Below are 27,510 nucleotides of genomic sequence, written 5' to 3'. Positions count from 1 at the left end.
GATATTGTAATAAGCACTAATTTCATTCCACAACAGCATGAATGTTGATCCTGTCCGAACCCAACTATTCATGCCCTGCTCATCTTCTATACCCCTCCAACCTTGAGAGATTGAATATAGTCATATCGATTCCATTCAAGAAGTACTACTTTAATAAGATTATTATACATGTGTCACAAATAAAAATAGTCTACATACTGTATACAAACCCATGACTGAATTCCCCCATTTGAACGTTATGCAAAGTCCAGTGTAAAGTCTGCTTCCCCAGCCCATGTTCAGTTCTTTAGTCAGACACACAGCTGCCCCAGTCCCAGAGGATTTGAGGATGAGTGATTGTGAACTCTGGTGGGGTTGAAACTCAGATTTACATGGGCAGGGTGACCACAACACTCCCAGAATAGAGCAGTACCATGGCCAGATGTTCACCTGTTCACAGAGAGTTCCATTGAGCTTGGAGCACATGGCTTCAGTATTGGTAACATCTAGAGTCATACATTTAGAGTAAGGCCAACTTTTAGAGTTTGTAATATTGTTCTAATTCTAGACATTCAGTTACACAGCATTGTTGTAATGTTAATGGGGAGCTACTATGTCTGCCACAGAATGTTGAAGTGTCATGTAAATACATCATAATGCAGAAACCTCAATGTCCTCTCTAATACATGGCTCTGGTAACATCATAAAGTCTGGGGAGTCTAGAGAACATGGCTTCAGTATTAGTATCACTGTAGATATCCTTTGGACTGGTACCAAATCAGCCAAACATTCATTGAGAGAGGTTGATTGAGTAAAATGTATTAGGAAAATAACTTTCCAGGGTAGAGAGATCGACATTCCTTATAAAATGCAATAAATCAAAAAGATCTCAATGTCTAATGGTAAAAGTCATTAAATAATGATATCCAGGCAAACCATTTAAAATATTGAATGTCTTTATTATCTCAACATGTCAGAACCAACAGCCTTACAGTAATAAGGTTCAGAACACATGTGATATGAAAGCCAAGCAGATCTATTTGACATCAGAATCAGACATATATTCTGGTGTTTGTTCCACTATGCTAAAAGCTCCAGCTGGAGGAAGGATTCCCACACAGGATCCAGCCCAGCATTAGACCAGTGTGCTGGTATTGCTGGAACAGTAAGAAGGAGAGGTGCAGAGTAAAAACAGTGGAGTCAGAGGGGGGAGCTCATTAATCAGAACACTGGTCTCTCCTCAGTGTCTCAGAGAGTGGAGACTGGGAGCCCTGGGTGGCCTCACAGACCACAGAGCCCACCTTCTTCCACTGGTCAACAGGGAGGGTCAGGGTGCTGCTCCAGCTGTAGTGACCATCCTTCTCCTGGACCCCGGGGCTCCCGGTCACCTCCCAGGTGTTACTGCTGCTGCTACCGTCCACCTTCCAACTCAGCTTCCAGTCTGAGGGGAAGCCCTTGTTGGCCAGGCACATGAGAGTGGCCTTCCCCTGCTGCAGCACCACACTGGACGGGGGCAGGACTGACAAGGTGGGACGAACATCACCTAGGAGACAGGTGGGAAGTTAGGGCAAGGGGAACTGTCAATCAATCACCACACTGATACGACAATAATGATGCAGCAGTTTAACATCTTAGCTGTAAATGAAGGCTTTGTCCATCAGTAGGTTTCTGTTCCTCAAACAAACAGACAGCTGGTTTATCAGTCTTTATGTCACTCTTTCACTTCCCTTTGACTAGCTACTGAAGCATATTATAACTACATGAGATGACTGAAAATACATTCAACTATCTTCAAAGTGTAACTATTTAAAATGTGAAATATTTACATTTACATTTACATTTAAGTCATTTAGCAGACGCTCTTATCCAGAGCGACTTACAAATTGGTGCATTCACCTTATGATATCCAGTAGAACAAACACTTTACAATAGTGCATTTCAGTATACTCCTCCCTTATTGTAATGGATTAAACTCCTAGGAATCAAACTGCATTTCATTATTAATTATTATTATTATTATTTTAAAGAACATTTCACAGAATGTATGAACAATTCTTAAATTATGAATTCAATTAAAATTGGTTGATAAGCCTATGCTGAAGAAATGAATTCCAGTTGACTGTAAACATCTAACAATGATATACATTTAATTTAAAAGACACACTAAAACATTTAAGTTTTAATTTATCGAAAGAAAATGAATAAAGTTATGTGTAATTTACAAGATTTTGTATCAAATTGAAAATAAATCTATATTCATATGAACAGCAGAAAGCTGGACTTCGCAAGATAGCAAGTCTTTTCAATAGATAGCAAATAGATAGCAAATAGCAAATAAAACAGCAAATGAGATCAAATAAGATAGCAAAATAGTAAATAGCAAATAGATAGCAAAGCGAAGCAAAACTTTGCAGCTGAATGCTGAAGGAGTAAATTTATGTTGAATTTAACCATCTTACAACAATTATATACATTTAAAAGACACATTTAAATAAAATGAATAGTGATATTATTTACGAGAATGGGTCTGTTAACCAAAAATAATAGCTTCAAATTTGAGGTTTAACCAAAATATATTTTTACACAAATGTGGACTCCTATGAAGAGAATAACTCTTTTACCAAAAACATAACTATGCATAGCATTTATTTCAATTTTAATCTTAGTTTCTTCTCTCACAAGATCAATGCATCTATATGCAAGGTCAGAACATTTTCTTTATTAGAGGTAGGTAAACTTACTTCCAATATCCAGTCTAGTGCCTCCACCAAAAGTGTACCACAGTGATACAATCTCATTCAGCGGCCGTACAATAACCTCTGACACTATAGAGACACTGCTTTTGCTCTTTGTAAAACTACATTTATCTAAACCACTCTGATTTGAACAGTATCCCTGTTCCAAATGAATACACACTGTATAACCTTGTTTGATATATTACATCTTGAATAGGCATTTTGATTTAACTAAATTTATTTTAAGGAAAATAAATGCAAAACAAATTCTCCAAAAATAAATATACATGTCTACTTTCTATTTAAGGGAGTTGTAATACTGTTAAGAAAATTAATTGGGATTTTGATATCAGAGGTCAAGATCTAGAACTGAATACTTACTGCCAACACTCAGTTTGGTCCCTCCACCAAAAGTCCACCACAGTGATAGAGTCTGATTGACTGGCTGTTCAAAAACCTCCAGACAGACACAGAGGGGAATGGTAACAGAGGCATGGAACTGATCACTGAATTCTGCATTGTAACTGATGCCCCCCTACTGGTACACTCTGGAGCTCCAGTAGACTGGACACATTCATGTTCCCCATTGAACTTTCAACATTTTGAAAACGGCTGTGGACTATGTAGATATACAGTGCCTTCAGAAAGTATTCACACCCGTTGACTTTTTCCAAATGTTGTTGTCTAACAGCCTGAATCGAATGGGGACTTTTTAAGAAAGTTACAGAGTGTGATGGCTGTGATAGGAGAATACTGAGCATGGATCAACAACATTATACGGTAGTTACTCCTCAATACAGTACTAACCTACATGACAGAGTGAAAATAAGGAAGCCTGTGCAGAATACAAATATTCCAAAACATTCATCCTGTTTGCAATAAGGCACTAAAGTAAAACTGCAAAAATGTGGCAGAGAAATTACCTTTATGTCCTGAATACAAAGTGTTATGTTTGGGCCAAATCCAATAAAACACATCACTGAGTACCACTCTTCATATTTTCAAGCATGGTGGAGGCTACATCATGTTATGGGTATGCTTGTCATCGGCAAGGACTCTGGAGTTTTTTGGGGGGATAAATTAAATGGAATAGAGCTAAGCACAGGAAAAATCTTAGAGGAAAAGTTGGTTCAGTCTGCTTTCCACCAGAAACTGGGAGACAAATTCATCTTTCAGCAGGACAATAACTTAAAACACAAGACCAAATATACACTGGAGTTCCTTACCAAGATGACATTGAATGTTTCTGAGTGGCCTTTAAGTAGTTACAGTTTTGAACTTAGATAGTTGACAAAAATATGACAATTAAATTCATTAGAATCCCATCTTGTTACACAACAAAATGTGGAAAAAGTCACACAAGTCCACATTTTTTACATTATTACTAATAAAAAGATCTGTCAGCGGTATTTTGCGGAAGAGTCACACTCTCTGGAACATTCTCCCTAGTAAGTGGTACCTGCTCCACGGAGCAAACATATGCTAGGCAGGACGTTAGATACTCTAGTTCGTTCAAACAGTATCGTCAGTGTCTGATATATTTTAGATGCCGGTTATGGGCGGGACACGCAGAAGGTGTGTTTGTGAATGAATTTGATCAAGCTATGTAGCCTTTTGATTCATTCTTCATGAATAAATTCAACGGACATGTTTTGTTGATTCTTTGTAATACTCGCCACCTAGCAATTTTATCAGGTTGGCTTTAGCTAGCCAGCTAGAAAGGTTCTCAATCTCCCATCCTCATAATTAGCTACCAATCTCTTGCCCTCAGAACAGCCCAGCCTCAATTCGTCAGGGCATGGACTCTACAAGGTGTTGAAAGTGTTCCACAAGGATGCTGGCCCATGTTGACTCCAATTCTTGTCACAGTTGAGTCAAGTTAGCTGCATGTCCTTTGAGCGGTGGACCATTCTTGAAACAAAAGTTGAGCATGAAAAACCCAGCAATGTTGCAGTTCTTAATATAAACCGGTGTGCCTGGCACCTACTACCTACCATACCCCATTCAAAGGAGATTCAATCTTTTGTTTTGCCCATTCACCTTCTGAATGGCACATAATACACAATCCATGTCTCAGTTGTCTCAAGGCTTAAAAATGCTTCTTTAACCTGTGTCCTCCGCTTCATCTACACGGATTGAAGTGGATTTGACAAGTGACATCAATAAAGGATCATAGCATAGCGTTCACCTAGATTCACCTGTTCAGTCCTTGTCATGGAAAGAGGAGGTGTCCTTAATGTTTTGTACACTCAGTGGAAGGTGATTTGTAGATCTGTCAGTCGGCATTGGCCTGCACATTCTGCTGCAATGTCGAACATGTAAGGATCGAAGCTGGAGATGAGAAGCAGGTACAGGGAGTGAACATTTAATAACCACAGACAGGAACAGAAAACGGAAACGACAATAATGCTGAGACGGGGACGAAAGAGAGGAAACAGACAGATATAGGCAAGGCAATCAAAATGTGAAGGAGTCCAGGTGAGTATAATGAGCGCTGATGCGCGTAATGATGGTGACCGGTGTGCGTAATGAAAGGCCTGGCGCCCTCGAGCGCCAGAGAAGGAGAGCGGGAGCAGGCGTGACAGAACAAACCCAAGGAGGGAAGTTGTGGGAGGTGCCTCTGCGACAGTTGAAGTAAGCATGTCTCCAACCCCCATATCACACACTCACAAACTGAAAAGATGTGTGAACATTGAACAATCAATTGGTGAGAGAGGGACTCAAGTATCACATTTATTTGTACATATCCACTGTGTACATGATTTGTGGCAAATCTGTTTCAATCATGTCTTTGGTCACTTTCACGTGGGTCAAACAAAAACACCCTAATGATTGGTAGACAATAGAGTCTCCCCGCATTGCAGGTGATGGCTGCAAGTTACAACTGCTGAGGAGGAACTGCAGAAACTTGCAGTCGACTACAGTCAAAACTTCATGACCTTTGATGAAATGGTTTTTGTAAAGTTCATACAGTTGTTACGAATGTTTCCCCCCATAATGCAACACACTTTGGAAGACGTGTTCAATGATGGTCATGGACTTGACAAAAGTGATCTTGTCGAACACGCTAATTTTCTCTTTTCTGTGTTCTGCCTTGTTAGGATAGAAGAAGGAAAGTCAATGAAGAGATGAAGGGAGAATGTCGGTAGGCTATATATGAGAACTCATAGTCGCTTCCCACTCTTTATACAAATGACCAGTTATTGTCAATATCTTCCAAATTAAGATAACATAAGATAGCAGTCATGGTAGATTAATGCTAGAATCTGTGGCAGGGAGGAAATGAAAAGTGCATTCATCCCACTGGGCAGATGTCATTTCAATGTCTGTTCCACGTTGGTTCAACATCATTTCATTGAAATGATGTGGAAACATGGAGTAGCGGTCTAAGGCACTGCATCACAGTGATTGAGGCGTCATTACAGACCTGGGTTCGATCCCAGGCTGTGTCACAGCCGGCCGTGACCGGGAGACCCATGAGGCGTCGCACAATTGGCCCAGCGTCTTCCGGGTTAGGTGAGAGTTTGGCCGGCCTGGATTTCCTTGGCCCATCACGCTCTAGCGACTCCTTGTGGTGGAATGGGAGCCTGCAAAGCTGACCTCGGTTGCCAGCTGGACAGTGTTTCCTCTGACACATTGGTGCGGCTGGCTTCCGAGTTAAGTGAGCAGTGTGTCAAGAAGCAGTACGGCTTGGCAGGATTGTGTTTTGGAGGACGCATGGCTCTCGACCTTCGCCTCTCCTGAGTCCATAGAGGAGTTGCTGTGATGGGACAAGACTGTAACTACAAATTGGGGAGAAAAGGGGGTAAATCTGCAAAAAAAAACACACACACAGCTCATCAGGAGGAATCTGACCAGAGGCAGTTAACCCACACCTTTCACTTATTATCACTCTATGACATGAGATCAAGAGAAGAGAAAAACTTGCAAGGATTTCAAGCAGACTCTGTTTACTAGTGTAGAGACTGTTTTAACAGTATACATTATTTTTTTAGAAACAAAGAATTAGTTGTCAAAAGTCTACTGTCTTCCAGATACCTGAACTCCTCCAACACCTCCAGCATGGACCCCACCTCCCTGGATTTAGACCCCCTGATTTAGAACATCGTCCTGGGGCTGTGCTGTGTGCTGGGCCTCCCCTGGTAACATAGCTGTTCTGGTGGTCACACTGCACAGCTCGTCCCGATGCCCAAACTTTACCCTGTGTCTCATGCTGAACCTGGCGTCCTCCGTCATCTTGTGCATGGCCACGATACCTGTGTGGATCAATACTCTCCTGACTGGCTGGACTCTGGGCCGCCTGCAAGCTGTCTGTATAGCCTGTACTTTCTATGTATCCATATGGTAGCCTAGATTAGTTCCTTTGGTGATCTAACCCATTCAAGCTTGACCTCCATTGGTAAAATCCAGCTTTCCCATGCATGAATAAATTGATTTCGTATTAATTAATAAATATATGTTTTATTTCTCTTACAGTTGGCTACATAGAGGCTACTTCTGCTTTCGTTCAGAGGAGCTCCAACTTCCCATAAAGTGTTAAACTACTTCATCACACTTGTTAAGTTGCCTCAAAATCTTGACAGGTATTGTACTATTGAGCACCATGGAAAAACACATTAGATCAATCCAACAACATTTCTGTTTAAACAGATGAATAAAAGCATGTATTTCATACCTTACACCACTCTGTTGCCCAACATGGGTTCAACAATGCCCGTTTCAGTCTAAGCCACAACAAGAAGTGAAACAACTTGTCAACATGGCCAAACAAAATGTTTCTGGACCAAATGAAGGTAGAACTTGTGATATGTCAGATGTAACACATTATGTAAACAGACAGACAACTTTATCCCCACCTAAAGGACCATGTCTTTTGGTTCAAAATGAGAGAAAAGGCTGAATCATCAACATAAGTAGATACTGTAAACCATGTACTCAACACTATAGGCCATATTTCTATATGAATGAGAAGCCCTCAACTCCTCTGATATGAGGTATGACTGATATGACTGTCAGTCCTCCCTCCTATCTTTAGTCCCCAGTGTAGATGCAAGGATTGACACACCATGAGATCAACATGATACTGTAGTTTAAAACATATTTTGAAACTATAAACAGTTTTTTGGGGTTTATAATAGGGTGGTGAAAAGCACGAGCTGAAGCACACACCAAAAATGCTTCAATAGGTGCTGACTAATGGAAAGTAAACTGGATAAAAATAAATAAAGTTGTACACTACATATGCTCCCAACAACTTTATGGATATATAGAGTGTGTAACTCTCATTTCATACGGATCTGGGGGAGCTTGAACTCATAGTAAAACACCCAGTTTACACATCACACAAACTGCCATTACACAGTCTGGACAGAGGAGGGAGACAGAGCTCCACTACTGTCCATCTTGAGAAGGTTTGAAACATACAGAGGCAGTAATTCTACGGTTAAACTTAATTGACCTTCTGAGACTGACAACCACTGTTGATGGACATAAACCACTGTGTAAGTGAGTCAAAGTAGGCCTCATTTAAGATATAGTTGTTATATTGTGTGGTATATGAGTTCAGTATTCTCAAATGTAATATACAATAGGCCTACCTTTGGAAACTGTTGACTTCTTTTATCTGTGTAGTGTATTTGCATGAAATATTGGTGTTTTGCATATATGTCCTGCCTCACTGCTCCACATACTTTTAAACCCCAGTGTTGATCAGTGACTGTTCACTCCTTTCAGAGCCACTGACACGCAGCACAATGATGATGTCACTGATTCTACTGCTGGGGACACTGGGGCTCCTTGTTCAGGGTGAGAGACACTTTGACCAACTTTGATTAATGATGAGTTTGGCTTCAGAATTACATTTCCTTTTGTGAATATTGAAGATATTAATAAAAACAAATCTGGTTTTGCCTGAAGTTTATTAATTGGCTTTGGAAGATTAGCAATGTCTATTTGTTGTGATAACATTACTTACTAATCAGCCTTTCTTCACTTTTATTTTATTTTTCAGAATCATCAGCAGATATAATTCTGACTCAGTCTCCTAAATCTCAGTCTGTTCGCCTGGGAGAGACTCTCTCTATCAGCTGTACAGCCAGTTCAAGTACTGGTAATAATCTCCAGTGGTACCTGCAGACACATGGAGACACTCCCAAACTTCTGGTTTATCATGGTACAAACCGTCACTCTGGGATTCCAGGTCGTTTCAGTGGGAGTGGATCTGTTAGTCCTTATACTCATTACACTCTGACCATCAGTGGAGTCCAGGCTGAAGATGCAGGAGATTACTACTGTCAGAAGGGTGGTTCTTTTCCATTCACACAGTGTTAGAGCGTCGTACAAAAACCTTGTTCAGCTAAAGAGGAACTGCTCTGACTCAACAACTGCAGAGCTACGGAGTCTCCTGTATTCTAAAGTATTCTAAACACCAAATCTTCGAAATATGACATATACTGGCACATATCTCTCAATATATTCTCCAAAAATGTTTAATCTTTTTAAACACACTAGGACCACTAAGGATACAGAGCTGTAGAAAATGCTTTCTTTTGAAGGACATGTTAATCAAAATTCAGAATAGGTTTATATTTACGCTTTGATTTCTCTTCATATTGTAAGAAGAACCCATTTCAGTATGCAATAGCATGAAAGTTGACCCTGTCCAAACCCAACTATTCATGCCCTACTCAACTTCTTTACCCCTCCAAACTTCAAAGAGTGAACACTGTCATATCGATTGCATTCAAGTACCACTTTGATATCATTAAGATACAGTATATATCTGTCACAAAACAATGTAGTTTACATAGCCATATAAAGACCTGAGAGTGAAGTCCCCAACTTGAACGTTATGCAAAGTCCAGCGTGAACGCTGGTTCCCCAGCACTAGTCAGCCCTAGTCAGACACACACAGCTGCCCAAGTCCCAGATGGTTTGACGCTGGGCGATTGTGAGCTGTGGTGTGGTTAAAGTAATATTTGCATGGGCAGGGTTACTGCAACACTCCCAAAATAGACCAGCACTGTAGCCAGATGTTCTCTTGTCCACAGAGAGTTCCAGTGAGTTTAGAGCACATGGCGGTATTAGTAACATCATGAAGACTGGGGAGTCTAGAGAACATGGCTTCAGTATTAGTATCACCGTAGATATTATTTTGACTGGTATTATATTTGGCCCAATCAGCCAAGCTTTCATGGAGAGAGGTACATTAACTGAAATGTATCTGTAACATTATGTTTCGTGGCAGAGCTCTCCATTCCTTATGACATCTAAACAAATCATAAAGAAAAATATAACTCATTAAAGAATGATATCCAGGCACACAATTTAAAAGATTGACTGTCTTTATTATCTCAACATGTCAGAACCAACAGCATTACTGTAAGGGCTTTCGTCGGAATGAGACAAAGCGCAGCGTGGAACGTGTTCATGATTTTTATTATCCAATGAAACACTAGAACAAAATAAACAAAACGAAAAGCCAAACAGCTTTGTCAGGTAACGAATACAAAAACAGAAAACAATTACCCACAAACACAGGTGGGAAAAAGGCTGCCTAAGTATGATTCCCAATCAGAGACAACTATAAACAGCTGCCTCTGATTGGAAACCATACTCGGCCAAAACAAAGAAATAGAATTCATAGAATGCCCACCCCATATCACACCCTGACCTAACTCAACAGAGAAAAACGGCTCTCTCAGGTCAGGGCGTGACAATTACAGTAATAAGGTTCAGAACACGTGATATGAAAGCCAAACAGATCTATTTGACATCAGAATCAGACATATATTATTTTGTTTGTTCCACTATGCTAAAAGCTCCAGCTGGAGGAAGGATTCCCACACAGGACCCAGCCCAGCATTAGACCAGTGTGCTGGTATTGCTGGAACAGTAAGAAGGAGAGGTGCAGAGTAAAAACAGTGGAGTTAGAGGGGGGAGCTCATTAATCAGAACACTGGTCTCTCCTCAGTGTCTCAGAGAGTGGAGACTGGGAGCCCTGGGTGGCCTCACAGACCACAGAGCCCACCTTCTTCCACTGGTCGACAGGGAGGGTCAGGGTGCTGCTCCAGCTGTAGTGGCAGTCCTTCTCCAGGACCCCGGGGCTCCCGGTCACCTCCCAAATGAGCTTTTGGAGAAGTCATTAGCCTAGGTGTTAACATACTTTTTCCAACCTACACTGTGAATGACAATCACTGATTACAAAGAGAAAACCAGCCACGTCGCGTACACAGACGTCATCGTCCCGGACAAGCCAAACACATTCTTTGCCCTGTTTGAGGATAACACAGTGCCACTGACACGGCCTGACTGGGTGCGGGCCGTGTCGGTGGCACTGTGTTTTCATTAATTACAACTTGAGTTGGAGCTAAAACCTACAGGAGGGTAGCTCTCCAGGAACAGGGTTGGAGAGCCCTGGTGTAGAAAATCATTGTACTGTCTGAACTGCTGTGAAATATATTTTCCAGAACCATAAATATTGTATTTTTAGCTGTTTGAAGCAGGTGTACAAAACCTGAAGTAAAAGATGCAAAAATGGAACTTAAAAATTTGAAGCATAGAACAATCTACCACTTCTTAGACGATTCTTTCAATGAGAATGACAGATCTATAACTCGTCATTTCTACGTGAATTTGGTCTGGTTGCTGAAAAAGTTACATATTGCAGTTGAATTTAAAATAAATAAGCTTTTAATGTTTTCATGATTATCAAAATAAAATGAATAAAGTTATGCTGTAATTTACAAGACATTCTATAACAAATTGAAACCAAAAATATATTCCACAGGAGGTTGGTGGCACCTTAATTAGGGATGACGGGCTAGTGGTAATGGCTGGAGCAGAATAGGTTTCCAGAGGCCGACCCAAAACAATGCCGCTGGAGGAGAGGGTGCCGGAGCGGTCTTCTAGTGAGGCTTCAGATGCGCGCACACCACCTACCGCTTACGAGTATATTACTCGCTAATGTCCAGTTCCTGGTTAACAAAGTCGATGAAATCAGGGCAAGAGTTGCTTTCCAAAGAGATATCAGGGATTGTAACATACTCTGTTTCACAGAAACATGGCTAGCTTGGGACATGCTGTCGGAGTCAGTACAGCCAAAGGGATTTTCAGTTCGTCGCGCCGACAGGAATAAACATCTCTCTGGTAAGAAGAAGGGTGGGGTTGTATGTTTCATGATTAACGACTCATGGTGTAATTGTAACAACGTACAGGAACTCAAGTCCTTTTGTCCACCTGACCTAGAATTCCTCACAATCAAATGCCGACTGTATTATCTCCCAAGAGGACTCTCCTCGGTTATTGTCACAGCCATTTATATCCCCCGCAAGCGGATACCAAGATGGCCATCAAGGAACTTCACTGGACTTTATGCAAACTGGAAACCATATATCCTGAGGCTGCATTTATTGTATCTGGGGATTTTAACAAAGCTAATTTGAGAACGAGGCTACCTAAATTATATATGCATATTGATTGCAGTACACGGGCGAGTAACACACTCGACCATTGGTACTTTAACTACGGTAATGCATATAAGGCCCTCCCCCGCCCTCCTCGTTTATAAGGAAGTGTATAGGAGAGGTTGCACCCACTGTGACTATCAAAACCTTCCCTAACCAGAAATCGTGGTTTGATGGCAGCATTCACACAAAACTGAAAGCGCGTACCACCACATTTAACCATGGCAAGGCAACTGGGAATATGGATGAATACAAACAGTGTAGCTAGCAAAGTGTCAGTATAGAAACAAAGTGGAGAGGGTCTTGTATGTGGCAGGGTATGTGGCAGGGTCTTCAGACAATCATGGATTACAAAAGGAAAACCAGCCCCGTTGCGGACATCGATGTCTTGCTTCCAGACAAATTAAACAACTTCTTTGCGCACTTTGAGGACAATACAGTGCCACCGATGCGGCCCGCTACCAAAGATTGTGGGCTCTCCTTCTCCGTGGCCGACGTGAGTAAAACATTTAAATGTGTTAACCCTCGTAAGGCTGCCGGCGCAGACAGCATCCGTAGCCACGTCCTTAGAGCATGACCAGCTGGCTGGTGTGTTTACGGACATATTCAATCAATCCCTATACCAGTCTACTGTCCCCACATGCTTTAAGATGGCCACCGTTGTTCCTGTTCCCAAGAAAGCTAAGGTAACTGAACTAAATTACTATCGCCCCATTGCACTCACTTCTGTCATCATGAAGTGCTTTGAGAGACTAGTCAAGGATCATATCACCTCCACCCTACCTGATACCCTAGACCCACTTCAATTTGCTCACCACCCCAATAGGTCCAGTGACGATGTAATCGCCATCACACTGCACACTTACCTATCCCATCTGGACAAGAAGAATACCTATGTAAGAATGCTTTTCATTGAATACAGCTCAGCATTCAACACCATAGTACCCACTGTCATGACGTTGCCCTCTTTGGGTACAGTGAGCACCATCCCCCTCTCTCTGCACCATCCCCCTCTCTCTCTTCCCCCTACACCAGGCTCTGTTAGGCAGGTCATAAATTCCTTGAGGGGTTCTCTCCTCATGGCCAGAGTATAAGAGAGAGTGAGTTTTCATAGAGAGAACAAAATAAGTTCTTCCACCTCACAGAACTTGAGAACTGAACAATATTCATGTTCTGGAGAATGTATAAATGGTCGGTGAAGTAGCCTGCTATGAACTGGTCCGTTTTGAACAATTTTGTGAAACTCATGAGAGACAATACAGCCACATTACCATAACCCTGTATATACAAGAGTCTCAGTTATGAGGCTGGCATCTAATTGTAGTTTAAAATGAATGAGTAAAGATGCATTGTTAGCCGAGAACGAATAGATAGGTCTAGATTCACTGTGATGGTATTGACAGACCCACCCATCCACATTGTATAGTCATCAGAGGATCTGATTGAGATCATACAGACTCAATGAGACTTGATAAGGATTGGGAATTCTGGTTGGAAAGAATGGACTGGCTGTTTGAGATGGTGACAGTTACTGTAAAAGGTTGAGGTTTCAACTGACAAAAGATAATATACTGCTCAAAAAATAAAGGGAACACTAAAATAACACATCCTAGATCTGAATGAATGAAATAATCTTATTAAATACTTTTTCTTTACATAGTTGAATGTGCTGACAACAAAATCACACAAAAAGAATCAATGGAAATCCAATTTATCAACCCATGGAGTTCTGGATTTAGAGTCACACTCAAAATTTAAGTGGAAACCACACTACAGGCTGATCCAACTTTGATGTAATGTCCTTAAAACAAGTCAAAATGAGGCTCAGTAGTGTGTGTGGCCTCCACGTGCCTGTATGACCTCCCTACAACGCCTGGGCATGCTCCTGATGAGGTGGCGGATGGTCTCCTGAGGGATCTCCTCCCAGACCTGGACTAAAGCATCCGCCAACTCCTGGACAGTCTGTGGTGCAACGTGGCATTGGTGGATGGAGCTAGACATGATGTCCCAGATGTGCTCAATTGGATTCAGGTCTGGGGAACGGGCGGGCCAGTCCATAGCATCAATGCCATTGTCTTGCATTAGGAGGAACCCAGGGCCAACCGCACCAGCATATGGTCTCACAAGGGGTCTGAGGATCTCATCTCGGTACCTAATGGCAGTAAGGCTACCTCTGGCGAGCACATGGAGGGCTGTGCGGCCCCCCAAAGAAATCCACCCCACACCATGACTGACCCACCGCCAAACCGGTCATGCTGGAGGATGTTGCAGGCAGCAGAACGTTCTCCACGGCGTCTCCAGACTCTGTCACATCTGTCACGTGCTCAGTGTGAACCTGCTTTCATCTGTGAAGAGCACAGGGCGCCAGTGGTGAATTTGCCAATCTTGGTGTTCTCTGGCAAATGCCAAACGTCCTGCACGGTGTTGGGCTGTAAGCACAACCCCCACCTGTGGACGTCGGGCCCTCATACCACCCTCATGCAGTCTGTTTCTGACCGTTTGCACATTTGTGGCCTTCTGGAGGTCATTTTGCAGGGCTCTGGCAGTGCTCCTCCTGCTCCTCCTTGCACAAAGGCGGAGGTAGCGGTCCTGCTGCTGGGTTGTTGCCCTCCTACGGCCTCCTCCACATCTCCTGATGTACTGGCCTGTCTCCTGGTAGCGCCTCCATGCTCTGGACACTACGCTGACAGACACAGCAAACCTTCTTGCCACAGCTCGCATTGATGTGCCATCCTGGATGAGCTGCACTACCTGAGCCACTTGTGTGGGTTGTAGACTCCGTCTCATGCTACCACTAGAGTGAAAGTACCGCCAGCATTCAAAATTGACCAAAACATCAGCCAGGAAGCATAAGAACTGAGAAGTGGTCTGTGGTCACCACCTGCCGAACCACTCCTTTATTGGGGGTGTCTTGCTAATTGCCTATAATTTCCACCTGTTGTCTATTCCATTTCATCAGAATGCACTCCCAGGACTGCTACTTCCACAACAAATGTTGTTTTTGTTCCAAATAATCCATAGTTATGTCCAAATACCTCAGTTTTGTTCGTATGCGTTCAGGTCACTATCCAAAGGGTAACGCCGCGAGCGCATTTCGAGACAAAAAGTCAAAATGTTCCATTACCATACTTAGAAGCATGTCAACCGCTGTTTAACCTGTTAGGGCTAGGGGGCAGTATTGACACGGCTGGATAAAAAAACGTACCCGATTTAATCTGGTTACTACTCCTGCCCAGTAACTAGAATATGCATATAATTATTGGCTTTGGATAGAAAACACCCTAAAGTTTCTAAAACTGTTTGAATGGTGTCTGTGAGTATAACAGAACTCATATGGCAGGCCAAAACCTGAGAAGATTTCAAGCAGGAAGTGGCCTGTCTGAGAAGTAGTGTTTCATCTTAGCTCTTTTTATTGAAGACTCAGGATCTGTGCAATAACGTGACACTTCCTATGGCTCCCATAGGCTCTCAGAGCCCGGGAAAAAGCTGAACGATATCGAGGCAGCCTCTGGCTGAAACATATTATCGCTTTTGGCAAGTGGCCGATCAGAGTACTATGGGCTTAGGCGCGTGCCCGAGTCGACCCCATGCTTTATTTTCTTTCGTCTGTTTACCTAAACGCAGATTCCCGGTCGGAATATTATCGCTTTTTATGAGAAAAATGGCATAAAAATTGATTTTAAACAGCGGTTGACATGCTTCGAAGTACGGTAATGGAATATTTAGAATTTTTTTGTCACGAATTGCGCCATGCTCGTCACCCTTATTTACCCTTTCGGATAGTGTCTTGAACGCACAAACAAAACGCCGCTGTTTGGATATAACTATGGATTATTTTGAACCAAACCAACATTTGTTATTGAAGTAGAAGCCCTGGGAGTGCATTCTGACGAAGACAGCAAAGGTAATAACATTTTTCTTATAGTAAATCTGACTTTGGTGAGTGCTAAACCTGCTGGGTGTCTAAATAGGTAGCCCTGTGATGCCGGGCTATCTACTGAGAATATTGCAAAATGTGCTTTCACCGAAAAGCTATTTTAAAATCGGACATATCGAGTGCATAGAGGAGTTCTGTATCTATAATTCTTAAAATAATTGTTATGCTTTTTGTGAACGTTTATCGTGAGTAATTTAGTAAATTCACCGGCAGTGTTCGGTGGGAATGCTAGTCACATGCTAGTCACATGCTAATGTAAAAAGCTGGTTTTTGATATAAATATGAACTTGATTGAACAAAACATGCATGTATTGTATAACATAATGTCCTAGGGTTGTCATCTGATGAAGATCATCAAAGGTTAGTGCTGCATTAAGCTGTGGTTTGGGTTTATGTGACATTATATGCTAGCTTGAAAAATGGGTGTCTGATTATTTCTGGCTGGGTACTCTGCTGACATAATCTAATGTTTTGCTTTCGTTGTAAAGCCTTTTTGAAATCGGACAGTGTGGTTAGATTAACGAGAGTCTTGTCTTTAAAATGGTGTAAAATAGTCATATGTTTGAAAAATTGAAGTTTTTGCATTTTTGAGGTTTTTGAATAACGCGCCACGGGATTACACTGGCTGTTGAGTAGGTGGGACGCAAGCGTCCCACCTAGCCCATAGAGGTTAATAAAAAGATCTGTCAGCGGTATTTTGTGGAAGAGTCACACTATCTGGAACATTCTCCCTAGTAAGTGGTACCTGCTCCACGGAGCAAGCATATGCTAGGCAGGACATGACTCCAATGCTTGTCACAGTTGTGTCAAGTTAACTGGATGTCCTTTGAGTGGTGGACCATTCTTGAAACAAAAGTTGAGCATGAAAAACCCAGCAACGTTACAGTTCTTAATATAAACCGGTGTGCCTGGCACCTACAACCTACCATACCCCATTCAAAGGCGATACAATCTTTTGTTTTGCCCATTCACTTTCTGAATGGCACATAATACACAATCCATGTCTCAATTGTCTCAAGGCATAAAAATGCTTCTTTAACCTGTGTCCTCCCCTTCATCTACACGGATTGAAGTGGATTTAACAAGTGATATCAATAAAGGATCATAGCATAGCATTCACCTAGATTCACCTGTTCAGTCCTTGTCATGGAAGAGCAGGTGTCCTTAATGTTTTGTACACTCAGTGGAAGGTGATTTGTAGACCTGTCAGTCGGCATTGGCCTGCACTGTCTGCTGCAATGTCGAACATGTAAGGATCGACGCTGGAGATGAGAAGCAGGTACAGGGAGTGAACATTTAATAACCACGGACAGGAACATAAAATGGAAACGACAATAATGTTGACACGGGGACGAAAGAGAGGAAACAGACAGATATAGGGAAGGCAATCAAAACGTGAAGGAGTCCAGGTGAGTACAATGAGCGCTGATGCGCGTAATGATGGTGACCGGTGCGCGTAATGAAAGGCCTGGCGCCCTCGAGAGCCAGAGAAGGAGAGCGGGAGCAGGCGTGACAGAACAAACCCAAGGAGGGAAGTTGTGGGAGGTGCCTCTGCGACAGTTGAAGTAAGCATGTCTCCAACCCCCATATCCCACACTCACAAACTGAAAAGATGTGTGAACATTGAACAATCAATTGGTGAGAGAGGGACTCAAGTATCACATTTATTTGTACATATCCACTGTGTACATGATTTGTGGCAAATCTGTTTCAATCATGTCTTTGGTCACTTTCACGTGGGTCAAACAAAAACACCCTAATGATTGGTAGACAAAAGAGTCTCCCGCATTGCAGGTGATGTCTGCAAGTTACAACTGGTGAGGAGGAACTGCAGAAACTTGCAGTCGACTACAATCAAAACTTCATGACCTTTGATGAAATGGTTTTTGTAAAGTTCATGCAGTTGTTATGTAGGCTCAAGTCAGAATCCCCCCCCCAATAATGCAACACACTTTGGAAGACGTGTTCAATGATGGTCATGGACTTGACTAAAGTGATCTTGTCGAACGCGCTCATTTTCTCTTTTCTGTCTTCTGCCTTGTTAGTTTAGAAGGAATAGATGAGTCTAGAATCTAGATTGACTGCGAATAGTATTGACAGACCCACCCATCCACATTGTATAATCAGTCATCTGTGGATCTGATCAAGTTTACAAAGACTCAGTGAGACTTTATAAGGACTGTGAATTACGGTTGGAAAGAATGTTTGAGATGTTGACAGTTACTGTAAAAGGTTGAGGTTTCAACTGATAAAAGATAATATTTGGACAGTGAAACTAACTCAATCAAGAAACAAAGGAGAGAATAAATAGAAGAAGGAAAGTCAATGAAGAGATGAAGGGAGAATGTCGGTAGGCTATATATGAGAACTCATAGTCGCTTCCCACTCTTTATACAAATTACCAGTTATTGTCAATATCTTCCAAATTAAGATAACATAAGATAGCAGTCATGGTAGATTTATGCTAGAATCTGTGGCAGGGAGGAAATTAAAAGTACAATCATCTCCCTGGGCAGATGTCATTTCAATGTCTGTTCCACGTTGGTTCAACATAATTTCATTGAAATGACGTGGAAACGTGGAGTAGCAGTCTACGGCGCTGCATCGCAGGGATTGAGGCGTCATGACAGACCTGGGTTCGATCCCAGGGTTCATTACAGACCTGGGTTCGATCCCAGGGTTCATTACAGACCTGGGTTCGATCCCAGGGTTCATTACAGACCTGGGTTCGATTCCAGGGTTCATTACAGACCTGGGTTTGATCCCAGGGTTCATTACAGACCTGGGTTCGATCCCAGGGTTCATTACAGACCTGGGTTCGATTAAACGAACAGTGTCAAGAAGCAGTGCGACTTGGCAGGATTGTGTTTCGGAGGACGCATGGCTCTCGACCTACACCTCTCCTGAGTCCATGGGGGAGTTGCTGCGATGGGACCAGACTGTAACTACAAATTGGGGAGAAAAGGGGGTAAATCTGAGAAAAAAAACACACACACAGCTCATCAGGAGGAAGCTGACCAGAGGCAGTTAACCCACACCTTTCACTTATTATCACTCTATGACATGAACTTGTGAGGATTTCATTCACTCTGTTTACTAGTGTAGAGACTGTTTTAACAGTATACATTTTTTTAGAAACAAAGAATTAAATGTCTAAAGTCTACTGTCTTCCAGATAGGTCTTAGATCTCTTATCTTTCATCGACCTTGCAGCACCTGAAATCCTCCAACACCTCCAGCATGGACCCCAGCTCCCTGGATTTAGGCCCCCTGATTTAGAGCATCGTCCTTGGGCTGTGCTGTGTGCTGGGCCTCCCCTGGTAACATAGCTGTTCTGGTGGTAACACTGAGCAGCTCGTCCCGATGCCCAAACTTTACCCTGTGTCTCATGCTGAACCTGGTATCCTCCGTCATCTTGTGCATGGCCACGATACCTGTGTGGATCAATACTCTCCTGACTGGCTGGACTCTGGGCCGCCAGCAAGCTGTCTGTATAGCCTGTACTTTCTATGTATCCATATGGTAGCCTAGATTAGTTCCTTTGGTGATCTAACCCATTCAAGCTTGACCTCCATTGGTAAAATCCATTTGCTTCTCCCATGCATGAATAAATTGATTTCGTATTAATTAATAAATAGATGATTTATTTCTCTTACAGTTGGCTACATAGAGGCTACTTCTGCTTTCGTTCAAACGAGCTCCAACTTCCCATAAAGTGTTAAACTACCTCATCACACTTGTTAAGTTGCCTCATAAATCTTGACAGGTATTGTACTATTGAGCAGCATGGAAAAACACATTAGATCAATCCAACAACATTTCTGCTTAAACAGATGAATAAAAGCATGAATTTCATACCTTACACCACTCTGTTGCCCAACATGGGTTCAACAATGCCCGTTTCAGTCTAAGCCACAACAAGAAGTGAGACAACTTGTCAACATAGCCAAACAAAATGTTTCTGGACCAAATGAAGGTAGAACTTGAGATATGTCAGATGTAACACATTATGTAAACGGACAGACAACTTTATCCCCACCTAAAGGACCATGCCTTTTGGTTCAAAACGAGAGAAAAGGCTGAATCATCAACATAAATCGATACTGTAAACCATGTACTCAACACTATAGGCCATATTCCTATATGAATGAGAAGCCCTCAACTCCTCTGATATGAGATATGACTGATATGACTGTGTCAGTCCTCCCTCCTCCTCTGATCTTTAGTCCCCAGTGTAGATGCAAGGATTGACACACCATGAGATCAACATGATACTGTAGTTTAAAACATATTTTGAAACTATTAACACTTTTTGGGGGGTTTATGATAGGGTGGTGAAAAGCACGAGCTGAAGCACACCCCAATTTTTTTTGAATAGGTGCTGACTAATGGAAAGTAAACTGGATAAAAATAAATAAAGTTGTACACTACATATGCTCCCAACAACTGAATGGATATATAGAGTGTGTAACTCTCATTTCATACGGATCTGGCGGAGCTTGAACTTATAGTAAAACACCCAGTCTACACATCACACAAACTGCCATTACACACTCTGGTCAGAGGAGGGAGACAGAGCTCCACTACTGTCCATCTTGAGAAGGTTGGAAACATAATCGAGGTAGTAATTCTACTGTTAAACTTAATTGACCTTCTGAGACTGACAACCACTGTTGATGGACATAAACCACTGTGTAAGTGAGTCAAAGTAGGCCTCATTTAAGATATAGTTGCTATTTTGTGTGGTATATGATTTCAGTATTCTCAAATGTAATATACAATAGGCCTACCTTTGGAAACTGTTGACTTCTTTTATCTGTGTAGTGTATTTGTGTGAAATATTGGGGTTTTGCATATCTGTCCTGCTTCATTGCTCCACATACTTTTAAAACCTCAGTGTTGATCAGTGACTGTTCACTCCTTTCAGAGCCACTGACACGCAGCACAATGATGATGTCACTGATTCTACTGCTGGGGACACTGGGGCTCCTTGTTCAGGGTGAGAGACACTTTGACCAACTTTGATTAATGATGAGTTTGGCTTCAGAATTACATTTCCTTTTGTGAATATTGAAGATATTAATAAAAACAAATCTGGTTTTGCCTGAAGTTTATTAATTGGCTTTGGAAGATTAGCAATGTCTATTTGTTGTGATAACATTACTAATCAGCCTTTCTTCACTTTTATTTTATTTTTCAGAATCATCAGCAGATATAATTCTGACTCAGTCTCCTAAATCTCAGTCTGTTCGCCCAGGAGAGACTGTCTCTCTCAGCTGTACAGCCAGTTCAAGTACTGGTAATTATCTCCACTGGTACCTGCAGAAACCTGGAGAAGCTCCTAAACTCCTGGTTTATTATGCTACAAGCCGTCAGTCTGGGATTCCAGGTCGTTTCAGTGGGAGTGGATCTGGTAGTTCATATACTCATTACACTCTGACCATCAGTGGAGTCCAGGCTGAAGATGCAGGAGATTACTACTGTCAGCAGGGTTACAACTCTCCGTTCACACAGTGTTAGAGCGTCGTACAAAAACCTCCTTCAGCTAAAGAGGAACTGCTCTGACTCAACAGCTGCAGAGCTACAGAGTCTACCGTATTATAAAGTATTCAAAACACCAAATAATCAAAATATGAAACTACAATAATGTAATTGATTAGACTTGTCTATGGACTATGATACTGTACATATCTCTCAATATATTCTGCAAAAATGTTAAATTTTTGTTAAACTCGCTGGGACCACTAAGGATACAGAGAAGAAATAGAAAATGTTTTCTTTTGAAAGACATGTTGAACAAAATTCAGAATTGGTTTAGATTTTTTTTCACGCTTTGATTTATCTTGATATTGTAATAAGCACTCATTTCATTCCACAACAGCATGAATATCGACCCTGTCCGAACCCAACTATTCATGCCCTGCTCAACTTCTATACCCCTCCAACCTTGAAAGAGTGAATACAGTCATATTGATTCCATTCAAGAAGTACTACTTTAATAGTATTACTTTTCATATGTCACAAATGAATGTAGTCCACATACTGTATACAAAGCCATAAAAAGACTGTGAATTCCCCGATTTGAACGTTATGCAAAGTCCAGTGAAAAGTCTGCTTCCCCAGCCCATGTTCAGTTCTTTAGTCAGACACACAGATGCCCCAGTCCCAGAGGATTTGAGGCTGAGTGATTGTGAACTCTGGTGGGGTTGAAACTCAGATTTACATGGGCAGGGTGACCACAACACTCCCAGAATAGAGCAGTACCATGGCCAGATGTTCACCTGTTCACAGAGAGTTCCATTGAGCTTGGAGCACATGGCTTCAGTATTGGTAACATCTAGAGTCATACATTTAGAGAGTTAGGCCAACTTTTAGAGTTTGTAATATTGTTCTAATTCTAGACATTCAGTTACACAGCATTGTTGTAATGTTAATGGGGAGCTACTATGTCTGCCACAGAATGTTGAAGTGTCATGTAAATACATCATAATGCAGAAACCTCAATGTCCTCTCTAATACATGGCTCTGGTAACATCATAAAGTCTGGGGAGTCTAGAGAACATGGCTTCAGTATTAGTATCACTGTAGATATCCTTTGGACTGGTACCAAATCAGCCAAACATTCATTGAGAGAGGTTGATTGAGTAAAATGTATTAGGAAAATAACTTTCCAGGGTAGAGAGATCGACATTCCTTATAAAATGCAATAAATCAAAAAGATCTCAATGTCTAATGGTAAAACTCATTAAATAATGATATCCAGGCAAACCATTTAAAATATTAAATGTCTTTATTATCTCAACATGTCAGAACCAACAGCCTTACAGTAATAAGGTTCAGAACACATGTGATATGAAAGCCAAGCAGATCTATTTGACATCAGAACCAGACATATATTCTGGTGTTTGTTCCACTATGCTAAAAGCTCCAGCTGGAGGAAGGATTCCCACACAGGATCCAGCCCAGCATTAGACCAGTGTGCTGGTATTGCTGGAACAGTAAGAAGGAGAAGTGCAGAGTAAAAACAGTGGAGTCAGAGGGGGGAGCTCATTAATCAGAACACTGGTCTCTCCTCAGTGTCTCAGAGAGTGGAGACTGGGAGCCCTGGGTGGCCTCACAGACCACAGAGCCCACCTTCTTCCACTGGTCAACAGGGAGGGTCAGGGTGCTGCTCCAGCTGTAGTGGCCGTCCTTCTCCTGGAACCCGGGGCTCCCGGTCACCTCCCAGGTGTTACTGCTGCTGCTACCGTCCACCTTCCAACTCAGCTTCCAGTCTGAGGGGAAGCCCTTGTTGGCCAGGCACATGAGAGTGGCCTTCCCCTGCTGCAGCTCCACACTGGAGGGGGGCAGGACTGTCAGGGTGGGACGAACATCACCTAAAAGAAAGGTGGGAAGTTATGGAGAGGGGAACTATCCATCAATCACCAGACTGATACGACAACAATGATGCTGCAGTTTAACATCTTAGCTGTAAATTACGTTTTTTTTCCATCAGTAGGTTTCTGTTCCTCAAACAGACAGCTCGTTTATCAGCCTTTGTCACTCTTTCACTTCCCTTTGAGTAGCTACTGAAGCATATTATAACTACATGAGATGACTGAAAATACATTCAACTATCTTCAAAATGTAACTATTTAAAATGTGAAATATTTCAGCATACTCCTCCCTTATTGTAATGGATTAAACTCCTAGGAATCAAACTGCATTTCATTATTAATTATTATTATTATTATTTTAAAGAACATTTCACAGAATATATGAACAATTCTTAAATTATGAATTCAATTAAAATTGGTTGATAATAAGCCTATGCTGAAGAAATGAATTCCAGTTGACTGTAAACATCTAACAATGATATAAATTTAATTTAAAAGACACACTAAAACATTTAAGTTTTAATTTATCGAAAGAAAATGAATAAAGTTGTGTAATTTACAAGATAATGTATCAAATTGAAAATAAACCTATATTCATATGAACAGCAGAAAGCTGGACTTCGCAAGATAGCAAGTATTTTCAATAGATAGCAAATAGACAGCAAATAGCAAACAAAACAGCAAATGCGATCAAATAAGATAGCAAAATAGTAAATAGCAAATAGATAGCAAAGCGAAGCAAAACTTTGCAGCTGAATGCTGAAGGAGTAAATTTATGTTGAATTTAACCATCTTACAACAATTATATACATTTAAAAGACACATTTAAATAAAATGAATAGTGATATTATTTACGAGAATGGGTCTGTTAATCAAAAATAATAGCTTCAAATTTGAGGTTTAACCAAAATATATTTTTACACAAATGTGGACTCTTATGAAGAGAATAACTCTTTTACCAAAAACATATTTTAATATTAGTTTCTTCTCTCACAAGATCATCAGTGCATCTATATGCAAGGTCAGAATATGTTCTTTATTAGAGGTAGGTAAACTTACTTCCAATATCCAGTCTAGTGCCTCCACCAAAAGTTAACCACAGTGATACAATCTCATTCAGCGGCCGTACAATAACCTCTGACACTATAGAGACACTGCTTTTGCTCTTTGTAAAACTACATTTATCTAAACCACTCTGATTTGAACAGTATCCCTGTTCCAAATGAATAGACACTGTATAACCTTGTTTGATATATTACATCTTGAATAGGCATTTTGATTTAACTGAATTTACTTTACGGAAAATAAATGCAAAACAAATTCTCCAAAAATAAATATACATTTCTACTTTCTATTTAAAGGAGTTGTAATACTGTTAAGAAAATTAATTGAGATTTTGATATCAGAGGTCAAGATCTAGAACTGAATACTTACTGCCAACACTCAGTTTGGTCCCTCCACCAAAAGTCCACCACAGTGATAGAGTCTGATTGACTGGCTGTTCAAAAACCTCCAGACAGACACAGAGGGGAATGGTAACAGAGGCATGGAACTGATCACTGAATTCTGCATTGTAACTGATGCCCCCTACTGGTACACTCTGGAGCTCCAGTAGACTGGACACATTCACGTTCCCCATTAAACTTCCAACAGTATGAAAACGGCTGTGGACTATGTTGATATACAGTGCCTTCAGAAAGTATTCACACCCTTTGACTTTTTCCACATTTTGTTGTCTAACAGCCTGAAATGAATGGGGACTTTTTAAGATAGTTACAGAGTGTGATGGCTGTGATAGGAGAATACTGAGCATGGATCAACAACATTATACAGTAGTTACTCCTCAATACAGTACTAACCTACATGACAGAGTGAAAAGAAGGAAGCCTGTGCAGAATACAAATATTCCAAAACATTCATCCTGTTTGGAATAAGGCACTAAAGTAAAACTGCAAAAATGTGGCAGAGAAATTACCTTTATGTCCTGAATACAAAGTGTTATGTTTGGGCCAAATCCAATAAAACACATCACTGAGTACCACTCTTCATATTTTCAAGCATGGTGGAGGCTACATCATGTTATGGGTATGCTTGTCATCGGCAAGGACCCTGGAGTTTTTTGGGGGAATAAATTAAATGGAATGCAGCTAAGCACAGGCAAAATCTTAGAGGAAAAGTTGGTTCAGTCTGCTTTCCACCAGAAACTGGGAGACAAATTCATCTTTCAGCAGGACAATAACTTAAAACACAAGACCAAATATACATTGGAGTTCCTTACCAAGATGACATTGAATGTTTCTGAGTGGCCTTTAAGTAGTTACAGTTTTGAACTTAGATAGTTGACAAAAATATGACAATTAAATTCATTAGAATCCCATCTTGTTACACAACAAAATGTGGAAAGAGTCACACAAGTCCACATTTTTTACATTATTACTAATAAAAAGATCTGTCAGCGGTATTTTGCGGAAGAGTCACACTCTCTGGAACATTCTCCCTAGTAAGTGGTACCTGCTCCACGGAGCAAGCATATTGTCACGGTTGTCGTCGGTGAAGGAGGACCAATACGCAGCAGGTACGTGTATGCTCATCTTGAGAATTTATTAACTTCAAAAAATGAACGTACAAAATCACAAAACAAAAAGAACGAACGAACAACTACAAACAGTCTGGCTAGCATAGGCTCAACACAGAACAATCACCCACAAATAACACATACAAACGCACCCTAATATATGGGACTCTCAATCAAAGGCAGATAGACAACACCTGCCTTCAACTGAGAGTCCCAACCCCAATCAACCAAACATAGAAACACACACACTAGACTAACCATAGAATTAACTAAACATAACACCCTTTACACAAACACACCACCCCGAACCACATAAAACAAATACCCCCTGCCACGCCCTGACCAAACTACAAAACAATTAACCTTATATACTGGCCAGGACGTGACACATATGCTAGGCAGGACGTTAGATACTCTAGTTCGTTCAAACAGTATCGTCAGCGTCTGATATATTTTAGATGCCGGTTATGGGCGGGACACGCAGAAGGTGTGTTTGTGAATGAATTTGATCAAGCTATGTAGCCTTTTGATTCATTCTTCATGAATGAATTCAACGGACATGTTTTGTTGATTCTTTGTAATACTCGCCACCTAGCAATTTTATCAGGTTGGCTTTAGCTAGCCAGCTAGAAAGGTTCTCAATCTCCCATCCTCATAATTAGCTACCAATCTCTTGCCCTCAGAACAGCCCAGCCTCAATTCGTCAGGGCATGGACTCTACAAGGTGTTGAAAGTGTTCCACAAGGAAGCTGTCCCATGTTGACTCCAATTCTTGTCACAGTTGAGTCAAGTTAGCTGGATGTCCTTTGAGTGGTGGACCATTCTTGAAACAAAAGTTGAGCATGAAAAACCCAGCAACGTTACAGTTCTTAATATGAACCGGTGTGCCTGGCACCTACTACCTACCATACGCCATTCAAAGGCGATTCAATCTTTTGTTTTGCCCATTCACCTTCTGAATGGCACATAATACACAATCCATGTCTCAATTGTCTCAATGCTTAAAAATGCTTCTTTAACCTGTGTCCTCCCCTTCATCTACACGGATTGAAGTGGATTTAAGAAGTGACATCAATAATGGATCATAACATAGCGTTCACCTAGATTCACCTGTTCAGTCCTTGTCATGGAAAGAGCAGGTGTCCTTAATGTTTTGTACACTCAGTGGAAGGTGATTTGTAGATCTGTCAGTCGGCATTGGCCTGCACTGTCTGCTGCAATGTCGAACATGTAAGGATCGACGCTGGAGATAAGAAGCAGGTACAGGGAGTGAACATTTAATAACCACGGACAGGAACATAAAATGGAAACGACAATAATGTTGACACGGGGACGAAAGAGAGGAAACAGACAGATATAGGCAAGGCAATCAAAACGTAAAGGAGTCCAGGTGAGTACAATGAGCGCTGATGCGCGTAATGATGGTGACCGGTGTGCGTAATGAA

At 41.4% G+C, this 27,510-nt stretch overlaps 3 gene segments (V, D, J or C); 1 reads left to right on the top strand and 2 right to left on the bottom strand.

Annotated features, from left to right (window-relative positions):
* Positions 1-917: 917 nt before the first annotated feature.
* On the bottom strand, positions 918-6,950 carry LOC106588252 (Ig kappa-b4 chain C region-like). The segment is given in 3 exon segments: positions 918-1,522; positions 3,096-3,249; positions 6,819-6,950. Coding segments are annotated over 3 exon segments (612 nt in total).
* Positions 6,951-21,030: 14,080 nt separating this feature from the next.
* Positions 21,031-21,664, top strand: LOC123739876 (probable non-functional immunoglobulin kappa variable 6D-41). The segment is given in 2 exon segments: positions 21,031-21,113; positions 21,315-21,664. Coding segments are annotated over 2 exon segments (372 nt in total).
* A 1,221-nt stretch (positions 21,665-22,885) lies between these two features.
* Positions 22,886-25,209, bottom strand: LOC123724045 (Ig kappa-b4 chain C region-like). The segment is given in 2 exon segments: positions 22,886-23,490; positions 24,925-25,209. Coding segments are annotated over 2 exon segments (531 nt in total).
* Between the last annotated feature and the right edge of the window lie 2,301 nt (positions 25,210-27,510).

This window comes from Salmo salar, unplaced genomic scaffold (assembly GCF_905237065.1).
Source record: "Salmo salar unplaced genomic scaffold, Ssal_v3.1, whole genome shotgun sequence".
NCBI classification, from domain to species: domain Eukaryota; kingdom Metazoa; phylum Chordata; class Actinopteri; order Salmoniformes; family Salmonidae; genus Salmo; species Salmo salar.
Note: the sequence above shows the minus strand (reverse complement) of the source record. Positions and strands in the feature narration are given on the sequence as shown.